This window comes from Suncus etruscus, chromosome 3 (assembly GCF_024139225.1).
Source record: "Suncus etruscus isolate mSunEtr1 chromosome 3, mSunEtr1.pri.cur, whole genome shotgun sequence".
NCBI classification, from domain to species: domain Eukaryota; kingdom Metazoa; phylum Chordata; class Mammalia; order Eulipotyphla; family Soricidae; genus Suncus; species Suncus etruscus.
Window position 1 is genome coordinate 66,357,713 of NC_064850.1, and position 19,657 is coordinate 66,377,369.

At 50.4% G+C, this 19,657-nt stretch overlaps 1 protein-coding gene across 1 annotated transcript; it reads left to right on the plus strand.

Annotated features, from left to right (window-relative positions):
* Positions 1-1,031: 1,031 nt before the first annotated feature.
* On the plus strand, positions 1,032-16,029 carry FMOD (fibromodulin). The gene is given in 8 exon segments (XM_049770664.1): positions 1,032-1,143; positions 5,406-5,789; positions 5,791-5,871; positions 5,873-5,908; positions 5,910-5,966; positions 5,968-6,070; positions 6,073-6,393; positions 14,401-16,029. Coding segments are annotated over 7 exon segments (1,125 nt in total). The 5' UTR covers positions 1,032-1,143; positions 5,406-5,414; the 3' UTR covers positions 14,553-16,029.
* Positions 16,030-19,657: the final 3,628 nt, after the last annotated feature.

Below are 19,657 nucleotides of genomic sequence, written 5' to 3' on the forward strand. Positions count from 1 at the left end.
CACTAGCATGCAAGCCTTACAAGTGGGGACCCCATATTCCATCTGCCTAACATAGTATGGTCCCTAAAGGACCCTCAATTACAGAGAATTGCCTCCAGACATTGCAAATATAACCCAGTTTCCCACTTCCCCAAAACTGTTACCTTAACACTCAAAATTCTGGTAGGAAAGATAAGGAAAGGTAAAGAAAGGAAAGGTAGGGGACAAGAAGAAAAAGGAAAGGAAAAGAGAAGGGGGAAAATAAATGACACTAAAATTAAGGTGTAAATCATGTTCTTTCGATTTTTACCTCAAACATGTTACCCTTACACACGTAGGGTAGAAATGAGACCCAGTCTCTATCCTTCAATCCCTGCCCTAACCCCACCTTCCTTTGCCTCTGCCCAGGTCTCTGCATTCCTGTAGTGGGAGCAGTGTGACCATCTCTCATGGTGCCAGCAGACACCAGCTCTGGTAAGCGAGAAATTCCTCATCACTGCATCAGGGAGGGCCATAAAGAGTGTGCTAGTGGTCAGCAAGGGCTTGGTAAAGGGTCAATGCTTCCTTTGCACTCACTACCATAGCATGAGAGAAGCCCTGTGACCCGGAAACAGCTGCACAGGTCAGGGGGAGAAGCCCAGCTGGAGACTGCTTCCAGTCTGCTGCCCTTGACCACTGACTGGTCCAGCCATGGGGCCCCTGAGGGGCAGGGTTCATGCCCCTGGTTCTCCCAGGCCCTTGTCAACTGTTCAAGAGTTAAGCTGCCTCTCCCCAAATCCCAGCCCTCCCCATCACTGCTTCTGCCTTTGTGGGTTTAATGAGGACGCCAGATTCCCCGTCAGAGAATGTACAAAAAACTTCTGGGGCACCGCTAAGTCATTCAGCAGAAAGCCACCCCAGCTGCCAGCGCTTGGGGAAGATAAGTGAGTGGAAAGAAGGTGGTTTCACAGCGCCAGTCGGGTTGAGGGTTTGCTGGGGCCGGGAGCTCCGCCCCTCAGCAGAGCCCAGAGCTCCTCGATCCTCTTCACAATATTTGATTAGGAATTTGGGGGCGGACTCTGGCCTGGCACCGGCCAGCACACTCATTCCAGCACTCCTCACACACTTGCCCAGCACCGGAGCCCAGACAGAGGAACGTGGTCACTCAGAAAGGTTCCACTCCAGGTAAGTTTGCTCCTACTCCCGCTTCTGCCCCAGGCTGCTCAGTGGAACAGGAGAGGTCCAGGGACAGGCAGCAATGAGGTACTTCTCCCTGTCGGACCATCACCCTAAGGACTGGGAAAGGAGTAAAGGGGATCTCCAGGGAAGGGTTCCAACATGCTCCCTGTGCCCTCAAGTCTCCCTCTGGTCTCTGGGGATTCTCTGGCTTCTACTCTTGGAGGTACCAGGTACCTCAGAATGCCAGGCGTGCCTGTCACTGAGCCTGTGACCTACAGGCCTCCCAGAGCATAATGGTGCAAAGTTGCTGCTGGGGGCAGGATCAGAGAGTCCATAGTGAATATATGTGTGCATATAGAAGTTGGGGGGGGGTAGAGTGATAGTACAGCGGTAGGGCATTTGCCTTGCATGCGGCCAATCTAGGATGAACCCAGGTTTGATCCCCAACTTCCCACATTGTCCCCTTATCCTGCCAGGAGAGATTTCTGAGCTCAGAGCCAGGAGTAACCCCTGAGCACTGCTGGGTATGCCTTTAAAGCAAGCAAGCAAACAAAAAACCAACAGAAGTGTGTGTGTGTGAATGTGTGTGAGCATGGATGAGTGTGTGCAAGTGTGAGTGTGTGAATACATGTGCAAGTAAATGTGTACTAGTAAATACGTGTGCATGTGAGCATGTATATACATATGAGCGTGTGTATGTCTGTGCAAATGTGAATGTGTGTAACTGTGTGTGCATAGTGTTGTGAGTGGATGTGAGTGAAAGAGAAATGGGAGAAGTATGGAGAATTCCAGTGCTCAGTGTGCTGGCAAGTGGGGCAACCCAGAAGGGGGGTGGCTTTGGCTTGACTCCTCACCTGTCAGAGGGGTGAGCTGGTCTTCTGGGGGCAGGAGGAAGAACAATGTCAAGTGCTGAGTGAGGCCCTCAGAGAGCCCAGGAAGAGCCCCTCCCCTAGCCCTGGGATCCCTCATCTTGGTGGGTCATAGAAGCCTATAACTCAGAGCCACGTGGCCAACAGCTGGGAGGGATAGGGAGCAGGGCACTATTGGGGCTCCCGAGGAGACTCATAGAGGCCCCGTCAGCAGCCCTGGAAAGCTGAGCATGAGGAAGACGAGGATTCTTGCCTGCCAAGGTGCCCTCTGTGGATGGAGAAGTGGAGACAGGCTCCCTGTGCCAGCCCCACACCACCACCTCGGCCTCAGCAGCCCAGGGCTGGGCATGGAAAATGAGCTGCTGGCAGGAGGCCGCACCTCCAACTTCTCTACAGGCAAGAGCCCAGCCAGCCAGCCAGCGTGCCCAGGCAGTGAGCAGCCGGGCAGGCTGTCAGAAACACTGTGACTCTTTGTCTGGGTCCGAGGCTTCCTGCAGATGAGCCAGTTGCTGCTTCTCCACAACCCAGAAGCCAAGAATGGACGGGTGGAGAGGGACCACTGTCAGGTGACAGGAATGTCCAGAGAATGGCAGGAGCATGGCCAGGAAGTGACAGGATGCAGCATCGCAACCAGGCCTGTCCCTCTGCTCCTTGGATTTGATGTTGCCTCTGACACTTTCCTTGTGTCCACTGGGGTCAACCTCAGTGATGGGAGGGGTAGTGCGACACTCAGGACCAGAAAGGGGCTCCAGCCTTCTGGGACCAAGGGCTGCCTGCACTTCAGGAAGTTGGGACTATCAGTACTCAGTGGGGGACTTGAGGCATTTCCACTACCCAGGCCTCCCTCTTTATGGCTCCCTAGGAAATGATACACCTCAGTTCTCAGCTCAGAGGAAGGGGCTGCCAGGGCATGTGCAGGACCTGGAATTGGAGCTTGGTAACAGGAATGTTGCTGGAGCTAGAAGCAGAAGGCAGGAAGCACAGTTCCCCTCTAAAACCACATTCCTGGGGCATACCTGAGAGTCTTCCTATTCCCTTCCTCTATGCCTTGGTCCTTTCCCTGGCACCATGTGTCAGGGCCCTCAGGTGGAGCATGAGGAATGCCAAGACTTTACTGAATTCCTCTGGAAACAGGCAGCTGGCTCAATGCCCAGAAGACAAGTCTAGGCTAGAGTGTCACTGTCCCCCCAGAAGGGCAGCTGACATTGTGCATAAAATACCCTCTGCAGCAGAGAAGCCAGAAGGCCAGAGGCCAAAGCCAGCAGACAGACATGACTGTTTGGGAAACCCATGGGGGCCACATCCTGCCCACAGTCTCAGTCCCTGGCCTGCTCACAGGACCCACAGACCTTCCACCATCATTCAGAGCTTCCATATGAGATTGCCAGACACTCTAGAGGTGCCCTAGGGGCAGGAAATAAGCTCAAAAGGCTTTTTTCCTTGGGATTCTTAAAAACTAGGGTTTCATGGGGCCGGAGAGATAGCATGGAGGTAAGGCATTTGCCTTTCATGCAGAAGGACGGTGGTTCAAATCCCAGCATCTCATATGGTCTCCTGTGCCTGCCAGGGGTGATTTCTGAGCATAGAGCTAGGAGTAACCCCTGAGCACTGCCGGGTGTGTCCCAAAAACAAAACAAACAAACAAAAAACCTAGGGTTTCAGAAGCTGGAGAGATAGTACTGCAGGTACTCACGTTCAATTCCCTGCATCCCATATGGTCCTCTGAGGCCATCAGGAGTGATTCCTGAATGCAAATCTAGGAGTAGCTCCTGAACGTCACCAGATTTGACCCAAACAAAAAATTAAAAAAAGAAAGAAAATAAGATTTCACACTTGGGCTCTGATATCCAAGAAATTCTGATATGCAAGAGGGTGTGAAAACAGGCCATGTTTGAGGCCTAACGAGGACCCAATTCATCAGCACCACCATGAAAAAGTTTAGGACATCCAGCCACCAAAAGAACATGGAGTTTTTTTTTTGTTTGTTTGTTTGTTTGTTTTTTTGTGTTTTTCCTCGTTCTTCATTTTTTTTTAATTTATTTAACACCTTAATTACATACATGATTGTGTTTGGGTTTCAGTCATGTAAAGAACACCACCCATCACCAGTGCAACATTCCCATCACCAATGTCCCAAGTCTCCCTTCGCCCCACCCGGACCCCCGCCTGTACTCTAGACAGGCTCTCCATTTTCCTCATACATTCTCATTATTAGGACAGTTCAAAATGTAGTTATTTCCCTAACTAAACTCATCACTCTTTGTGGTGAGCTTCCTGAGGTGAGCTGGAACTTCCAGCTCTTTTCTCTTTTGTGTCTGAAAATTATTATTACAAGGGTGTCTTTCATTTTTCTTAAAACCCATAGATGAGTGAGACCATTCTGCGTTTTTCTCTCTCTCTCTCTGACTTATTTCAACTCAGCATAATAGATTCCGTGTACATCCATGTATAGGAAAATTTCATGACTTCATCTCTCCTGACAGCTGCATAATATTCCATTGTGTATATGTACCACAGTTTCTTTAGCCATTCGTCTGTTGAAGGGGCATCTTGGTTGTTTCCAGAGTCTTGCTATGGTAAATAGTGCTGCAATGAATATAGGTGTAAGGAAGGGGTTTTTGTATTGTATTTTTGTGTTCCTAGGGTATATTCCTAGGAGTGGTATAGCTGGATCGTATGGGAGCTCGATTTCCAGTTTTTGGAGGAATCTCCATATCGCTTTCCATAAAGGTTGAACTAGACGGCATTCCCACCAGCAGTGGATAAGAGTTCCTTTCTCTCCACATCCCCGCCAACACTGTTTATTCTCATTCTTTGTGATGTGTGCCATTCTCTGGGGTGTGAGGTGGTATCTCATCGTTGTTTTGATTTGCATCTCCCTGATGATTAGTGATGTGGAACATTTTTTCATGTGTCTTTTGGCCAAGAACATGGAGTTTTTTAAAGCAACACCCTCTCCAAGAAACACACGTCTGGGCCCGGAGAGATAGCAGAGCGGCGTTAGCCTTGCAAGCAGCTGACCCAGGACCAAAGGTGGTTGGTTTGAATCCCGGTGTCCCATATGGTCCCCCGTGCCTGCCAGGAGCTATTTCTGAGCAGACAGCCAGGAGTAACCCCTGAGCACCACTGGGTGTGGCCCAAAAACCAAAAAAAAAAAAAAAAAAAAAAAAAAAGAAACACTCATCCCCCCATACCTGGCCCTCTTTTCATAGGGCCCTATAAATCACCAAGCCCCACCCTCAGTAGCCAAGGTCAAGGGACCAGTGTGTGACGCACTGGGGAGGTGTGAAAAAAGTGAGCTTCCTGCCAACATGTCTGCTGAAAGTGGGTATGTGGGTCCACTTCCTGCCCCCTCAAGCCTCACTCACACACACTTGCTTTATTCTCTCCCCTCCCCAGGAAAACAAGATGCAGTGGGTCCCCCTCCTGCTGCTGGCAGGGCTCTGCTCCCTCTCGCAGGCCCAGTATGACGAAGACCCTCACTGGTGGTTCCACTACCTCCGGAGCCAGCAGTCCACATACTACGACCTCTACGAGCCCTACGAGCCCAATGAGCCCTACCCTTACGGAGTGGAGGAAGGCCCAGCCTATGCCTATGGCTCTCCACCCCAGCCAGACCCCCGCGACTGCCCCCAGGAGTGCGACTGTCCTCCCAACTTCCCCACAGCCATGTATTGTGACAATCGCAACCTCAAATACCTGCCCTTTGTTCCATCCCGCATGAAGTATGTCTATTTCCAGAACAACCAGATTGCTTCCATCCAGGAGGGTGTCTTCGACAACCGCCACTGGGCTGCTTTGGGTGGCACTGCATGGCAACCAGATCACTAGTGACAAGGTGGGCCGCAAGGTCTTTTCCAAGCTCCAGGCACCTGGAGAGGCTCTACCTGGACCACAACAACCCTGACCCGCATGCCTGGGCCACTGCCCCGCTCCCTGAAGGAGCTGCATCTGGATCACAAACCAGATCTCCAGGGTCCCCAACAATGCCCTTGGAGGGGCTGGAGAACCTCACGGCCCCTGTACCTCCCAACACAATGAGATTCAGGAAGTGGGTGGTGCCCTACGGGTCTCCACTCACTCATCCTGCTGGACCTGAGTTACAACCACCTGCGGCGGGTGCCCGACGGGCTGCCCTCGGCTCTCGAACAGCTGTACCTGGAACACAACAATGTCTATTCAGTCCCCGACAGCTACTTCCGGGGCTCCCCCAAGCTGTTGTATGTGCGGCTGTCCCACAACAGCCTCACCAACAATGGCCTGGCTTCCAACACCTTCAACTCCAGCAGCCTCCTAGAGCTAGACCTGTCCTACAATCAGCTGCAGAAGATCCCCCCGGTCAACACCAACCTGGAGAACCTCTACCTGCAGGGCAACCGCATCAACGGTGAGTTTGCACAGGGAATGGGATGGGCTGGCCCTGCTCCACCAGAGAGCACCATGATGCTCCCAGAAATGAAACACACACACACACACACACACACACACACACACACACACACACACACACACACCCTCCGTCGAGGCAACAGAGTGGGGAGCAGTAACTGGTAAGCTGTGAAGCCTTCCAGATGAGATAAGTGGCATTGCCCATCTAGAAAGATGAGAAGTTGTGGGTGCAAGAGTTGCAACACAAGATTCTTTTGGCAAGAGAATCGGCTGGCACTAAAAGTCCGCTGGGGCCCCTTGTCTGGGAGAATCAGACAGGAAACTCAGCGCGCTGGGAGGGTGGTCTCTGTGCAGAGGAGCAGGGGCACATGAGCTGGGAGAGAACTGGGTAGGAACTTTGAGCAGAGCTGGGACCTGAGTAAAATTCCCCACACGGAGCCCGGAGTGAGGACAGCTGGCAAGGCACTGCAGGCCCTGGCTTGTCCCAAGAAGCCTCACTCTCATCTCTCACCTATACAGCTTGTCCTGTGCAAGGGGGGTGGGGAGCGTCTGTGCTTCAAACATGACCATCTAGGCACCTTTTCCCTGGAGGACAGGGACCTGAGAATGGGGAGGACACTGGCCTCCCTGTGCGCTCAGCAGATGCCAAAAGAACCAACAGGGAAGCCTCTGCCTGGAAGCCCACACACAGTCTGGCTGCTCTCGGCTCCCTCTTGGGATCTGGCAATCCGGGATGAGGGTGTGAGTGGATTCCCTCGGTGAAGCCTGACTCCTAACTAGCAGTCGGCCTCCATCTGTGTGCACTGTCCCCTGTTGTTCCCAGAAACCAGAAAGGTTGGAGCAACACTATCAAACACTTTCAAACAGGCTGGAGTGAGAGCACAGTGGTAGAGCGTTTGCTTTGCACCTCTGCCGATCCGGATGGACCTAGGTCCAATCCCCAGCATCCCATATGAACCCCTGAGCCTGCCAGCAACAATTTCTAAGTGCAGAGTCAGGACTAACTCCAGAGTGCCGCCGAGTATGGCCCAAAAAGCAAAAAATAAAACAACTACCGAACAATACCCACCCAACCCTATCTAATCAGATGAGGAAAGGTCTCTGCCTTCCACCTCCCACCCTCCCTCTGGTCACTGGTACTGGTGGACAGGCTAGAGGGAGGGAGGCCCAAGCCCTGGAGGCAAATAGTGGTGCAGGCAGGTCTGGTCCTGTTTGAGGAGTTTCAAGCCCACACTATGTGTGACCTTAAGGCACTGAGCACTTACTGTGAATGCTGGAGGCCCAGAGCTGACCCCTAGCTCTGCCTGGTCCCCTCCCCCTAGCACCACCAGAAGAGACTCCCCATCACCACTAGTTTTGACACACAAAACAGTCTTAGGGTTCTTTGTGGTTCCCCTGAGGGCAGGGGGCTGGTCCTCACATTCTCTCTTAAGTGCCACAATAACTGGCCCCTCTGAGACACTTATCTGGAGCCTGGACCTCCTCTAGGCATGAGACCACAAAGAGCAGAAAGAAATGTAGAAAGAAATGGACAGAAAAAATGGGGGTGTGGTCCATCTACTCCCCCTCTGCCTGCGAGGGCCAACAGTAGCCACTTAGATGCCTGCTGCCCCCCAGCCTGCCCTCCAAAGGCTCTGTAGATGAGCTCTGGAGAAGGCCCCAGCCTGGCCAGCAGAGGTTCCCCCTAGTTGGGCAGGTGTCTGTGATTGAAGGCAGACCCCCACCCAGCCTTCACTTCACCTCCATTTTAGGCAAAACAATACCAATTCTGGTTTCATTTTTTTGTTGTTTTTGTTTTCATCTTGGGATCACACCCAGCAATGCTCAGGGGCTATTCCTGACTCTACATTCAGGGAATCACTCTTGGGTGGTGCTAGAGAAACCATATGGGGGTGCTGGGAATAGAACGCAGGTCTTCTGCATGAAAGACAAGTACTCCACCCTGCTGTCTATTGCTCTGGCCCCAATTCTTGCTTGTTAGTTGGCTGTTTGGCTGATTGTTGTTTTTTTTTTTTGGGGGGGGGGGGTGGGGCCACACCTGGCAGTGCTCAGGGTTACTCTTGGCTCTGTGCTCAGAAATCACTCCTGGCAGGCTCGGGGGACCATATGAGATGCCAGGGATCGAACCCAGGTCTATCCCAAGTCAGCCGCATGCAAGTCAAACACCCTACTGCTGTGCTATCTCTCTGGCTCCTGTTTGATTGTATTTTAACCAGTAAATTAATGCAGACAGATTGCCTAATCAAGGACTTGACTTGTATTTTTGTTTTGCCCTACTACTCCAAGAATGTTTTTTTACTTTTTTTTTGGGGGGGGGGTCTCACCTCACGGCACTCAGAAGTTATTCCTGGCTCTGTGCTCAGAAATCACTCCAAGGGGCCGGGAAGGTGGTGCTAGAGGTAAGGTGTCTGCCTTGCAAGCGCTAGCGTAGGATGGACAGCGGTTCGATCCCCCAGCATCCCATGTGGTCCCCCCAAGCCAGGGGCGATTTCTGAGCGCATAGCCAGGAGTAACCCCTGAGCTTCAAACGGGTGTGGCCCCCCCCCAAAAAAAAAGAAATCACTCCAAACAGGCTCGGGGGACCATATGGGATGCTGAAGATCAAACCCAAGTCTAACCCAAATTGTGTAAGTCAAACACCTTACCTCTGTGCTATCTCTCTGACTCCTGTTTGTTTTTAAATTGTCTGGTCAAGAACATGACTTGTATTTTATTCTTTTTTTTTTTTTTTTTTGGTTTTTGGGCCACACCCGTTTGATGCTCAGGGGTTACTCCTGGCTATGTGCTCAGAAATCGCCCCTGGCTTGGGGGGACCATATGGGACACCGGGGGATCGAACCGCGGTCCTTCCTTGGCTAGCGCTTGCAAGGCAGACACCTTACCTCCAGCGCCACCTACCCGGCCCCTTGTATTTTATTCTTTTGTTTAGTTTTGTTTTTAAATTGTCTGGTCAAGAACATGACTTGTATTTTATTCTTTTTTTTTTTTCCCTACTACTACAAGAATACTCAAATACTTTTATTTATTTATTTTTAGGTTTCACCCCATGGCACTCAGAAGTTACTCCTGCTCTATGCTCAGAAATCACTCCTGGCAGGCATGGGGGACCATATGGTATGCCAGGATTCGAACCACCATTTGTCTTGGATTGGCTGTATGCAAGGCAAATACCCTGCCACTGTGCTATCTCTCCAGTCCCCTACAAGAATTCTTTTAAGAGAAGCTAGAGCAATAGCATAGTGGTAGGGCATTTGCCTTACACACAGATGACCAGGACAAACCAGGGTTCAATCTCCAGCATTCTATATGGTCCCCAAAGTCTGCCAGGAGCCAGAAGTAACCCCTGAGAGTCGACAAGTGTGCCCCAAAAACAAAAACAAAAGCAAAAAGAATTATTTTAGAGGGCTCAGAGAAATAGGCTACACCCACCAGTGCTAGGGAATTAATTCTGGCTCTGACTTTCTGCATAGGGATCACTCCTGTCAGGCACAGGGGTTCATGTAGAGTGCCAAAGATCCAACCTTGTGCAAGGCAAGTACCTGAACTCCTGGAGCATTTGTCCAGGCCCTGACTCCTGCTCTGAATCCAGCACACAATGGGATAGAGATGCAATGGCCTGAGTATCTGCTTTGATGCAGGTTCGATGCCCACAATGTCCTCCAGCACTGTAGGGAACCAAGAGTATCCCCTGAGCACCACTAGATGAGCTTCAAGAAAAAAAAAAAAGCAACTCACAACCTCAGCTTCGGTGGTACCTTCTTTGATAAAGCAGGCCGAGTTTTTTGTTTCTTTTTTTAACATCACTAGAAAGGGGAAATTGTGAGGCCGGCAAGGTGGCACTTGAGGTAAGGTGTCTGCCTTGCAAGTGCTAGCCAAGGAAGGACCTCGGTTCGATCTCCTGGCGTCCCATATGGTCCCCCCAAGCCAGGGGCAATTTCTGAGCGCTTAGCCAGGAGTAACCCCTGAGCATCAAACGGGTGTGGCCCGAAAAACAAAACAAAAACAAAAAAAGAAAAAAAAGGGGAAATTGTTGGGTCGGAGCAGTGGAGCACTGGCACAAGGGGTAAGGTGTCTGCCTTGCCCACACTAGCCTAGGACGGACTGTGGTTCGATCCACCAGCATCCCATATGGTCCCCCAAGCCAGGAGCGATTTCTGAGTGCATAGCCAGGAGTAACCCTTGAGTGTCAGCAGGTGTGGCCCAAAAACCAAAAAAGGGGGGGGGGATTGAGACCCAAAGAAAAACAAGCAACCTCGCCAGGTCCCCAAGGCTTAGACCACAGACCCCCATAGCCCTATTATCAGTAACCCAGGTGCTAGAACCAGGGAGACTGCACCCTCCTAAATTGGCCCCTCTCCTAGGGCACACCCCCATAGGGCCAATCAGGGACAGGGCAGAAGGGGGTGAATCCTGAGAACAGTACGGGAGGATGGGAAGTAAAAAACGATTAGGAAATAAGGCCTGCACCTGCCCTCCCTTTGGCACCTCCCTCCATCTCCAGCCCAGCAGCAGTAGAGCTCACTCTTGGCTTGTGGCCCTGTAGTTTCAGGATCTCGTGGCACTGGGTGCACTCTGGGAAAAATGTGGAAAGACTGAGGTCAGTATTTTAGCTGGGCTGGAAAAAATTCTTCCTGTGCTCCTAAACAGAAGCCTTCGGCTATTCATAAGCCAGTGGGAGACCCAGAGGGGCTGATACTTGGGGTGTATGGAGTCCAGTGTGGAGCAGAACCTGTATACTGTGACGACTACCAGCCCAGAGGGAATACCCGCCCCCCATATTTCTAAGCCCACAGTGGCATCTGGAGTTCTATCAGCTGCCTGGGGTTCCAGGTTGGGGCAAGGAAATAATCAGAGGAGCTTTGTTGCCATGAGTTCCCTCTCCCCAGCCTGCTCCCTCTACTTCTCATATACACCCCACAGATCTCTCGGCATCTCTCAGCTCATGTGATCTCTGGTATCAGAGAGGGAATGTCCAGCTCTTCTGCCCCCTCAGAGTGCTTCCAAAGAAGAGTATATCCAGCTAAGAGTGAAGCTCAGAGGAAACTCAACTACCTAATATGTGTCAGGTCCTGGGTTTGATTCCTAGCTCCCCACTACCACCACATTTTTCATCTCCCCTGTGAGTTCAGGGCTGGTCTTCTAGCTGCTTTCTTTCTTTAAGGCTCATGCTTGTTAGAGCAGCCTCCCCACAACTCTTCTCAATGGTGCTTAGAGGGAGAGGAAATGAGCTCCTCTCCAGCAGCCCCAGCTCTCCAAAGGGCTCCCTATGCCCCACAATCACTCCCACAATCTCTCCCTTCCTCCACCCTCAATTCCCCAGACTCCATCAAATTTCACAGAGGAGCTACAGCAATGCCTCTGAGACAACCCAGTGCAGCATTTGCCCCAACCATCCCGGGCTGCCCTTCCCATGACAAGATCATGTCCTCAGTCCCTGCCACTCATTGAGTCTCTGGCTGGTCCTTTTGAATCCTCAACAGGGTGTTGGAGAAGATGGGGCAGGTGGTTGGCTGTTCTGAGGTAACCAGAGGTCTCAGAGACAGCAGGAGGATTAGAACCGAACAGAGCATTGTATCTGCTAAGATGATCTGGCATCCAATAAGACTTCTGAGATCTGAGAAGGGTGCTGAGACATGACTCAGTGGAGTGAGAACATGGTCCACATGCAGGAGGTCTGGGGTCTGCTCCCCAGTACCCGCTGGTCTCCCAGGTAATACCAGGAGTGAGCCCTAAGACCTCCAGAGCTAGGAGCTCCTGAGTATAGCAAGAAAGTATAGCAAAAGCCAATGTTAAGTTAAACCTAATGTTTAAAAGGGATACATCATAATCACGTACAGAAAGCTGTAGGATTGATTTTTTTGTTTTGGTGTTAGGGCCACATCCTGTGGTGCTCAGAGGTTACTCCTGCCTCTGATTTCCTGAATCACTACTGGCATTTTTGGGGGACCATATGGGATACCAGGGATTGAACGTGGCTGGGCAGCATGCAAGGCAAACACAGCCCTACCCACTGTGCTATCACCAGTTCAGAATTATTATTTTAATTTGTTTGGGAGCCACACTTGAGATATATGCAGTGCGTATATGTGGGCATCAAAATCAGAGTCCACAGCAAGCACCTTAGCATCCCCAATGCTTTCTCTCCAGCTCCTTGACTTGATTTTTGAGATCAACCCACTGGTCTCGGAATTCTATCTCCCTTAAGCCGAGACCCCGTAGGCTGCACACTGAATATAGAGTAAAAGTGCCGGCTTACAGGCACTTGTCCCTGGACCAAGCTCTCTCATTAATTTCCTGCCACTTCCAGTGTCTGCACGGTGGCGAGAGATGGTCCTGATTTAAACCCCTTCATTTCCCTGTCTCCTGTCTCGTGGGCGTTCAGCAGAGCCCCTCAAAAGCAATCAAGGTCCCCAAAACTCTAAGGGCCGTTCTCATCTTCTGCTTCTGCTGCGGGCAGATGGGCAAAAGCTCTTGTCCTAGCAAGAAGGACACTCAAGGACATTCCTGGTCCTGTGCAGGTTGGTGGAACGGGTGTAAGCAGGCGAGGCAGAAGCAGACGGAGGCGAAGACTAGTTCTGCCCCCTCGTGGTAGACATCGGTAGGACTTTCAATCCCAACCCTGCAAGTCATTTTTTTTTTTTTTTTTTTTGGTTTTTTGGTTTTTCAGGCCACACCCGTTTGATGCTCAGGGGTTACTCCTGGCTAAGCGCTCAGAAATTGCCCCTGGCTTGGGGGGACCATATGGGATGCCGGGGAATCAAACCCTGGTCCTTCCTTGGCTTACCTCCAGCACCACCTCACCGGCCCCTCTGCAAGTCCTTTCTGCACAACCAAATTTGTGCAACCAAGATTTCTTCTGATCATGAAATTTTCCTATACATGGAGGGACATGGAAACTATTATGCTAAGTGAAATAAGTCAGAGGGAGAGAGACACACGCAGAATAGTCTCACTTATTTATGGGCTTTACGAATAATAAAAGGCATCATTGTAATAATGCGCAGACATGAGGGCCGGAAAGACCTGCTCACGATATGAAGCTCACCTCAAGGAGGGGTGAGTACAGTTAGAACACTAAAAAGTACATTGACAATGAGTGAGAGAAGTAGAGTGTCTGTCTCAAATACAGGCAGAGGGTGTGGGTAGAAGGATATGGGGTGCATTGGTGGTGGGAATATTGCACTGGTGAAGGAGGATGTTCTTTTTGTGACTAAAACCCAACTACAGTCAAAAATTTTGTTTTAAATCTTTAAAAAAAAAAAAAGTAGGTGACCGATCTTGAAATAGGGAAGTGGACTACTACTTCAAAATACCTTTTATGGCTAAAGTTATGAACATCTATGTGAGTAATTCACGTAAATATTGACCCTAGGAGCCGGAGAGATAGCACAGTGGCGTTCCTTGCAAGCAGCCGATCCAGGACCTACGGTGGTTGGTTCGAATCCCTGCATCCCATATGGTGCCTTGTGCCTTCCGGGAGCTATTTCTGAGCAGATAGCCAGGAGTAACCCCTGAGTGCTGCCGGGTATAGCCAAAAAAAAAAAGAAGAAGAAGGAGGAGGAGGAGGAGGAGGAGGAGGAGGAGAGAAGGAGGAGGAAGAGGAAGAGGAAGAAGAAGAAGAAGAAGAAGAAGAAGAAGAAGAAGAAGAAGAAGAAGAAGAAGAAGAAGAAGAAGAAGAAGAAGAAGAAGAAGGTTATTTTTGTTTGTTTGGTTTGGTTTTTGGGCCACACTCGGCGGTGCTCAGGGGTTACTCCTGGCTGTCTGCTCAGAAATAGCTCCTGGCAGGCACGGGGGACCATATGGGACACCGGGATTCGAACCAACCACCTTTGGTCCTGGATCGGCTGCTTGCAAGGCAAACGCCGCTGTGCTATTTCTCCGGGCCCGATTTTTTTTTTTTTTTTTTTTTAAGAATTCTTCTGAGCTTATTGTTGGAGTCTCTCTGGCCTCATGGTACGTGGATCTGAACTTCTCTCGCCCGCCCCCGTCCCGCCTGTCCCCACAGAATTCTCCATCAGCAGTTTCTGCAGCGTGGTGGATGTCATGAACTTCTCCAAGCTGCAGGTGCTGCGTCTGGACGGGAACGAGATCAATCGCAGTGCGGTGCCGGTGGACGCACCCCTCTGCCTGCGCCTGGCCAGCCTCATCGAGATCTGAGCTCCAAGCAACAGCGCTGGCTCCCGGCTGGGCACTGGGGAGACCCGGGCCCCACTGCATTTGGCTTGATGGTTTGGTTTGGCTTTTGCTGGAATGTCTGGGACTGATGGTGAAGCATGATGGCTCCATAAACTCCCTCAATCATCTCCTTCCCTGCTGCAGAGTCCGGTGGACTCAGGGCTCAGGCTGCCTTGGGGGGGGCAGGGGCATGGACACGGGAAATCTAGCTCTTCCAGGACAGAAGTAGTGGCCAAGACAGTAATCAGGAAGGCCCAGCCCCAAACATTTCATGCCCTTTAGTCCTTGCCACTGATGTTAGGAAACTAACTAATGGTCCCAGAGCAGTAGAACATCCGTGTCCTCTTTCAGTGACCCTGGGTTCTCAGAGCTATCTCTGGCCCAACCACCATACCCTAAATTAGCCTCCACCCTTGACCTGGCCCCACAGACTCTCTATGCCATGAGCAGAGGCAGGAGGACCCCCCCCCAAGAGAGCCCCTGCCTGTGTCTGAGGTCCCTCCCAAACTCACGCAGAGAATGCGCCAGCTGGTGGCCCTGATAGTACTATCTGAGGGCATGTCTGAGGCTATATCTGAGGGCAGAGGCCAGCACCTTAGCCTTGAATCAAGTGTGGTGCCTTGTCTTAGCATCAGGCACATCTCTGAGCATGGGTCAGATTTCCAAAGAGTGAACCTGCCTTCCTTTCTATCCCAGGGGCAAACACTATCCACATTGATGGGGCTAAGGAAACCAGTTCTTCTCTTCCCACCCAGCCTCTGCCAACTGGAGCCTCACAGGGCAAGAACCACATGCTTCTCAAAGCAGAGGGAAGCTCCTCTTTCTCCTCTTATCCAAACCCGAAGTTCCTGTCTGGTTGGACCCAGGCTCTCATAGCTCTCATCAGGGGTGGGCTGTGGCTCATCTCTAGAAATCAGTGGCTCACAAGGCCATGTCTGAGTATGGCCGTTCAGCTGCAGGTTCTCTGAGTCTAGGAAGCTCAGCAAGAAACCCTCCATTAGCACATGTCTGAATGGCCCGCTATTTCCCAGTAGGCCTGTAGCTCTTAGCATGTCAGAAAAGCAAAGCTCTCTTCCCATTACTGACCCATCTACCCTACTGGAGACCCCTGGAATAATAAAGCCATCTGGGCAGCTGAGGCAGGGGCTAGAGAGGACTTTGTCCTTGACTGGCCCCTGCCTAATGGCTGTGATGTCCTCATTCTGTGTATGCTTAGAAGTGGCTTCTCTTGGACATAAAGCAGGGACAGGGGGTCCTTGAACTATGTTCTTGACTCCAGACTCTGAAATTCACAAAAGCCAAACCAGCTCATTCTACAAAGGAGCTCTGCTGTAGGGTGGGGTGGGGGAGGGCAAAAAGCATTGCATGTGAACCCCATCATGCCTCAATACAGGAACCATATTACAGGAAAAGCATGTGTGGTGGCTGACCTGACAATAAAGTTGTTTTGCCATTGCAACTGCGAGAAATTAATCATTTGAGCAAGCAGAGGGTTAAGTAAGGATCCTGGGGGGTTAGGGGATCTCCTGAGTCACAGACTAGAAGTGCCCTCTTTCTCATTTGTCCCTCTCGGGTGGACTTAAGAGTTTTAAACCTCTGTTGGGGCAAGAGAGAAAATTCAATATGTGGAACGCAGGCTTTATATGTAGGAGACCTGAGTTTGATCTCAACACTGCATCATACCCTGAGACAGAGCTGGAGTAGTCCCTGAGTACTACTACTTTGTGGTTGTTTTCCCCAACCCCAAAAGAGATCCCTGTATAAAAGTTCCCCTTACCAAACATTGTGCTGTGTGGTCAGCCCCCTGCACAGCAAGCACCTTGGCCCCTGCAAGTTCTTGAAGCCTAACTTCAGTCCTGCTAGCTACACATTCTCTTCCATTTTGTCTGGAGGCATGAAACAAGCACTTTTTGTTTATGTTTTCTTTTTTGTTTTTATTTCTTTCACTTTTGTTGTTTATGTTTTCAATCATGGTGATGTTTTTATCTCACCAAAAATATCCAGACATACTTTGGAATATTCTTTCTATGTCAATTCTGGAGTCATTGGCATCCTGAGGATTGTTGTCTTAACATCTTACGCCATCTAGTGGTGATATGCAGAAGTGAAGGCAGTGGGATGCTAGATTGAAGAAAAGCGAGCTAGTTTCCCACCCTTCCTTCCTAGGTACACGTTTCTGGGTGGGCTCTAAGTGCCAGCTGTCATCTAGATGCTTAGCAAATGCTCTGCTTAGGATGGCAGAAAACTTGAACTTTCAAGATGGTCCACTATATTCTGATAAGAAAGTAATAATTGATACTTAATTGTTCACTGACACATTTGGTGAATTTCTGTGCCGAGCATGTTGCAAACATTACTACCCCATCTTAATTCGGGTAAGCTCATTTGATCAGAATTCTCTGAACATGATTCAGGCAGGACTGTGAGTGCAGGAAAGGTCAGAAGGACAACACATGGGACTGGAATGATAACAGTGGGTTGCCTTGCATACTGCCAACCTGGGTTTGATCCCCATCTCCCCATATGGTCTCCTGAGCCTGCCATGAGTGATTCCTAAATGCAGAGCTAAGCATGAGTCCTGAGCATAACCAGGTATGCGCACGCGCGCACACACACACACACACACACACACACACACACACAATTAGGTGGAGCACAACTTGAGCCCAAAACCAATTTCAAGGACAGTGCTCCAGTTCAGGGATGTCACGTGGGCTGGGACCCAGCACGGTCACAACACACACAAGGAAGCATCTGCTGCCTTTGGGGGTGATCCCAAGAACCTCACATGAGCACCCCAGAAAAGGCAGAGCAGCCAGAGCCCAGCCTTTCAGGCTTCCCTGGTCTCTAAATCCAGGACCTCTCAAGAATGGTGAGTGTGGGGCCTGCCCTATTCTCCTGGGCTGCTGATCTACTTCAGTGATCTCAGCTGCACTCCCCACCTCTCTGCCAGAGGTCATTCCTTCACTGTTTTACAGACCTGAGGGCGTTGTCCTGGGGATGAAGAGGCTGGTCCTGGCTGAGGTAACAAGTATAAACACCCAATGCAGAAGATTAGAGAGAAAGAGTGTGAAATAGCCACTGCATGGAGAATAGTGACAAGGCTCCTATGCCAGGAGGCTGGAACTCTAGGCTAGTAAAATAGTTAATGCACAACTGAGAAACGAGGCAAGTCCCCCAGAAGCCCTGGTCCAGGCCTGACAGTTCTTCCTTCCGCCACTAGTGGGCACACTTCACTTTGCTCCAACAGGCTTCTGACCACCCCCCCACCCCCCCCACACACACACCTTGAAATCTTCCCTCCGGACCCCCCTCCCCTTTGTTTATTAAAGCAATCAAATAAGTAACAGCAAGTCTAATTAACCATAGCCACTTCCAAGTGTGGGTGAGCACAAGTGGCATTTCAAGATCTTTTCAATAATTGTGATGGGGGGCCGGGTAGGTGGCGCTGGAGGTAAGGTGTCTGCCTTGCAAGCGCTAGCCAAGGAAGGACCGCGGTTCGATCCCCCGGTGTCCCATATGGTCCCCCCAAGCCAGGGGCGATTTCTGAGCACATAGCCAGGAGTAACCCCTGAGCGTCAAACGGGTGTGGCCCAAAAAAAAACAAAAAAAAAATAATAATTGTGATGGGGCATAAAAAAGTCGCTGTAGCTTTGGTTGGTAACAAAGTCTGGAGACCACTGAAAATTGCTTTGGTTCCTAGGAAGAAACCAAACAGAGAGAACTACATCTCTGGTAGCTGTGTGGAAAACAAAGGGTTCATTTTCACCTCCAAGTTTACAAGTCCTTTCTGGAAAGGCATGAAAAAAAAAAAAAAAAACAGACAGGATGGATCATGGTGGGAGGAGGCAAGCAGAGAAAGTAACTAACAGATTTCTCTCCTGAGCCATCTCAGATCTCTCAGTAAATGCTTATTTGCTTATATTTTTGTTTTGTTTTGTTTCTTGTTTGGGGGCCATACCCAGTGGCAGTTGGGGTTACTTTTGGCTCTGTGCTCAGAAATCACTCCTGTTAGGTTCGGGGAACCATATGGGATGGCAGGGATCGAAACAAGGTCCATCCGGATTGGCTGAGTGCAAGGCAAATGCCCTACTAATGTGCTATAGCTCCAGCCCCATTATTTACTGTTTTTTTTTTGTTTTTTTTTTGTTTGTTTGTTTTTGGGCCACACCCGGTAACGCTCAGGGGTTACTCCTGGCTTGGAGGACCATATGGGACACCGGGGGATCGAACCGCGGTCCGTCCAAGGCTAGCGCTGGCAAGGCAGGCACCTTACCTTTAGCGCCACCGCCCGGCCCCTTATTTACTGTTTTTAATCTGGGCCACACTTGGCAGTGCTCAAGGTTTACTCCTGCATCTTTGCTCAGGAGTCACTCCTAGTGCTGATCAGGGGACCATACTCAGTTCTAGATAGAAGTGGGGTGGGCTTTGAGCAAGTCAAACACCTTTTTTGTTTTGTTTTGGGGCCACACCCAGCAGTGCTCAGGGGTCACTCCTGAGCAGAGTCGATGAATCATAAGGGATGCCAGGGATCGAACCTGGGTGAGTCACATGCAAGACAAATGTCCTATCTGCTGTGCTATTGCTCCAGCCCTCTCAGTAAGTTGTTTTTTGTTTGTTTGGTTGGTTTGGTTTGGTTTGGTTTTGGTTTTTGGGTCACACCTGGCAGTGCTCAGCGGTTACTCCTGGCTCCACACATAGAAATCACTCCTGGCAGGCACAGGGGACCATATGGGATGCCGGGATTTGAACCAATGACCTTTTGCATGAAAGGCAAATGCCTTATCTTCATGCTATCTCTCCGGCCCCTCAGTAAGTTTTTAACCATCTGCAAAACCATAATCTGAGTAATGTGTCAAAAACTGATACATTTAGTGTCTGGTCAGATGAATGACAGTTCCCAAGATACTGTTTCAGGGATCTGGCGGAAAGGACAGTCCAAAGGTACCTTCATGTTGGCAACTTCAGAGAGAGGCTCTGTGCTCCTCAGAGAAGCAACCAAGTAAATGGATAAAGTGCTGGATTGAAGCATGATTAAATTTCACTTTAAGGGGCCGGAGAGATAGCATGGAGGTAAGGCGTTTGCC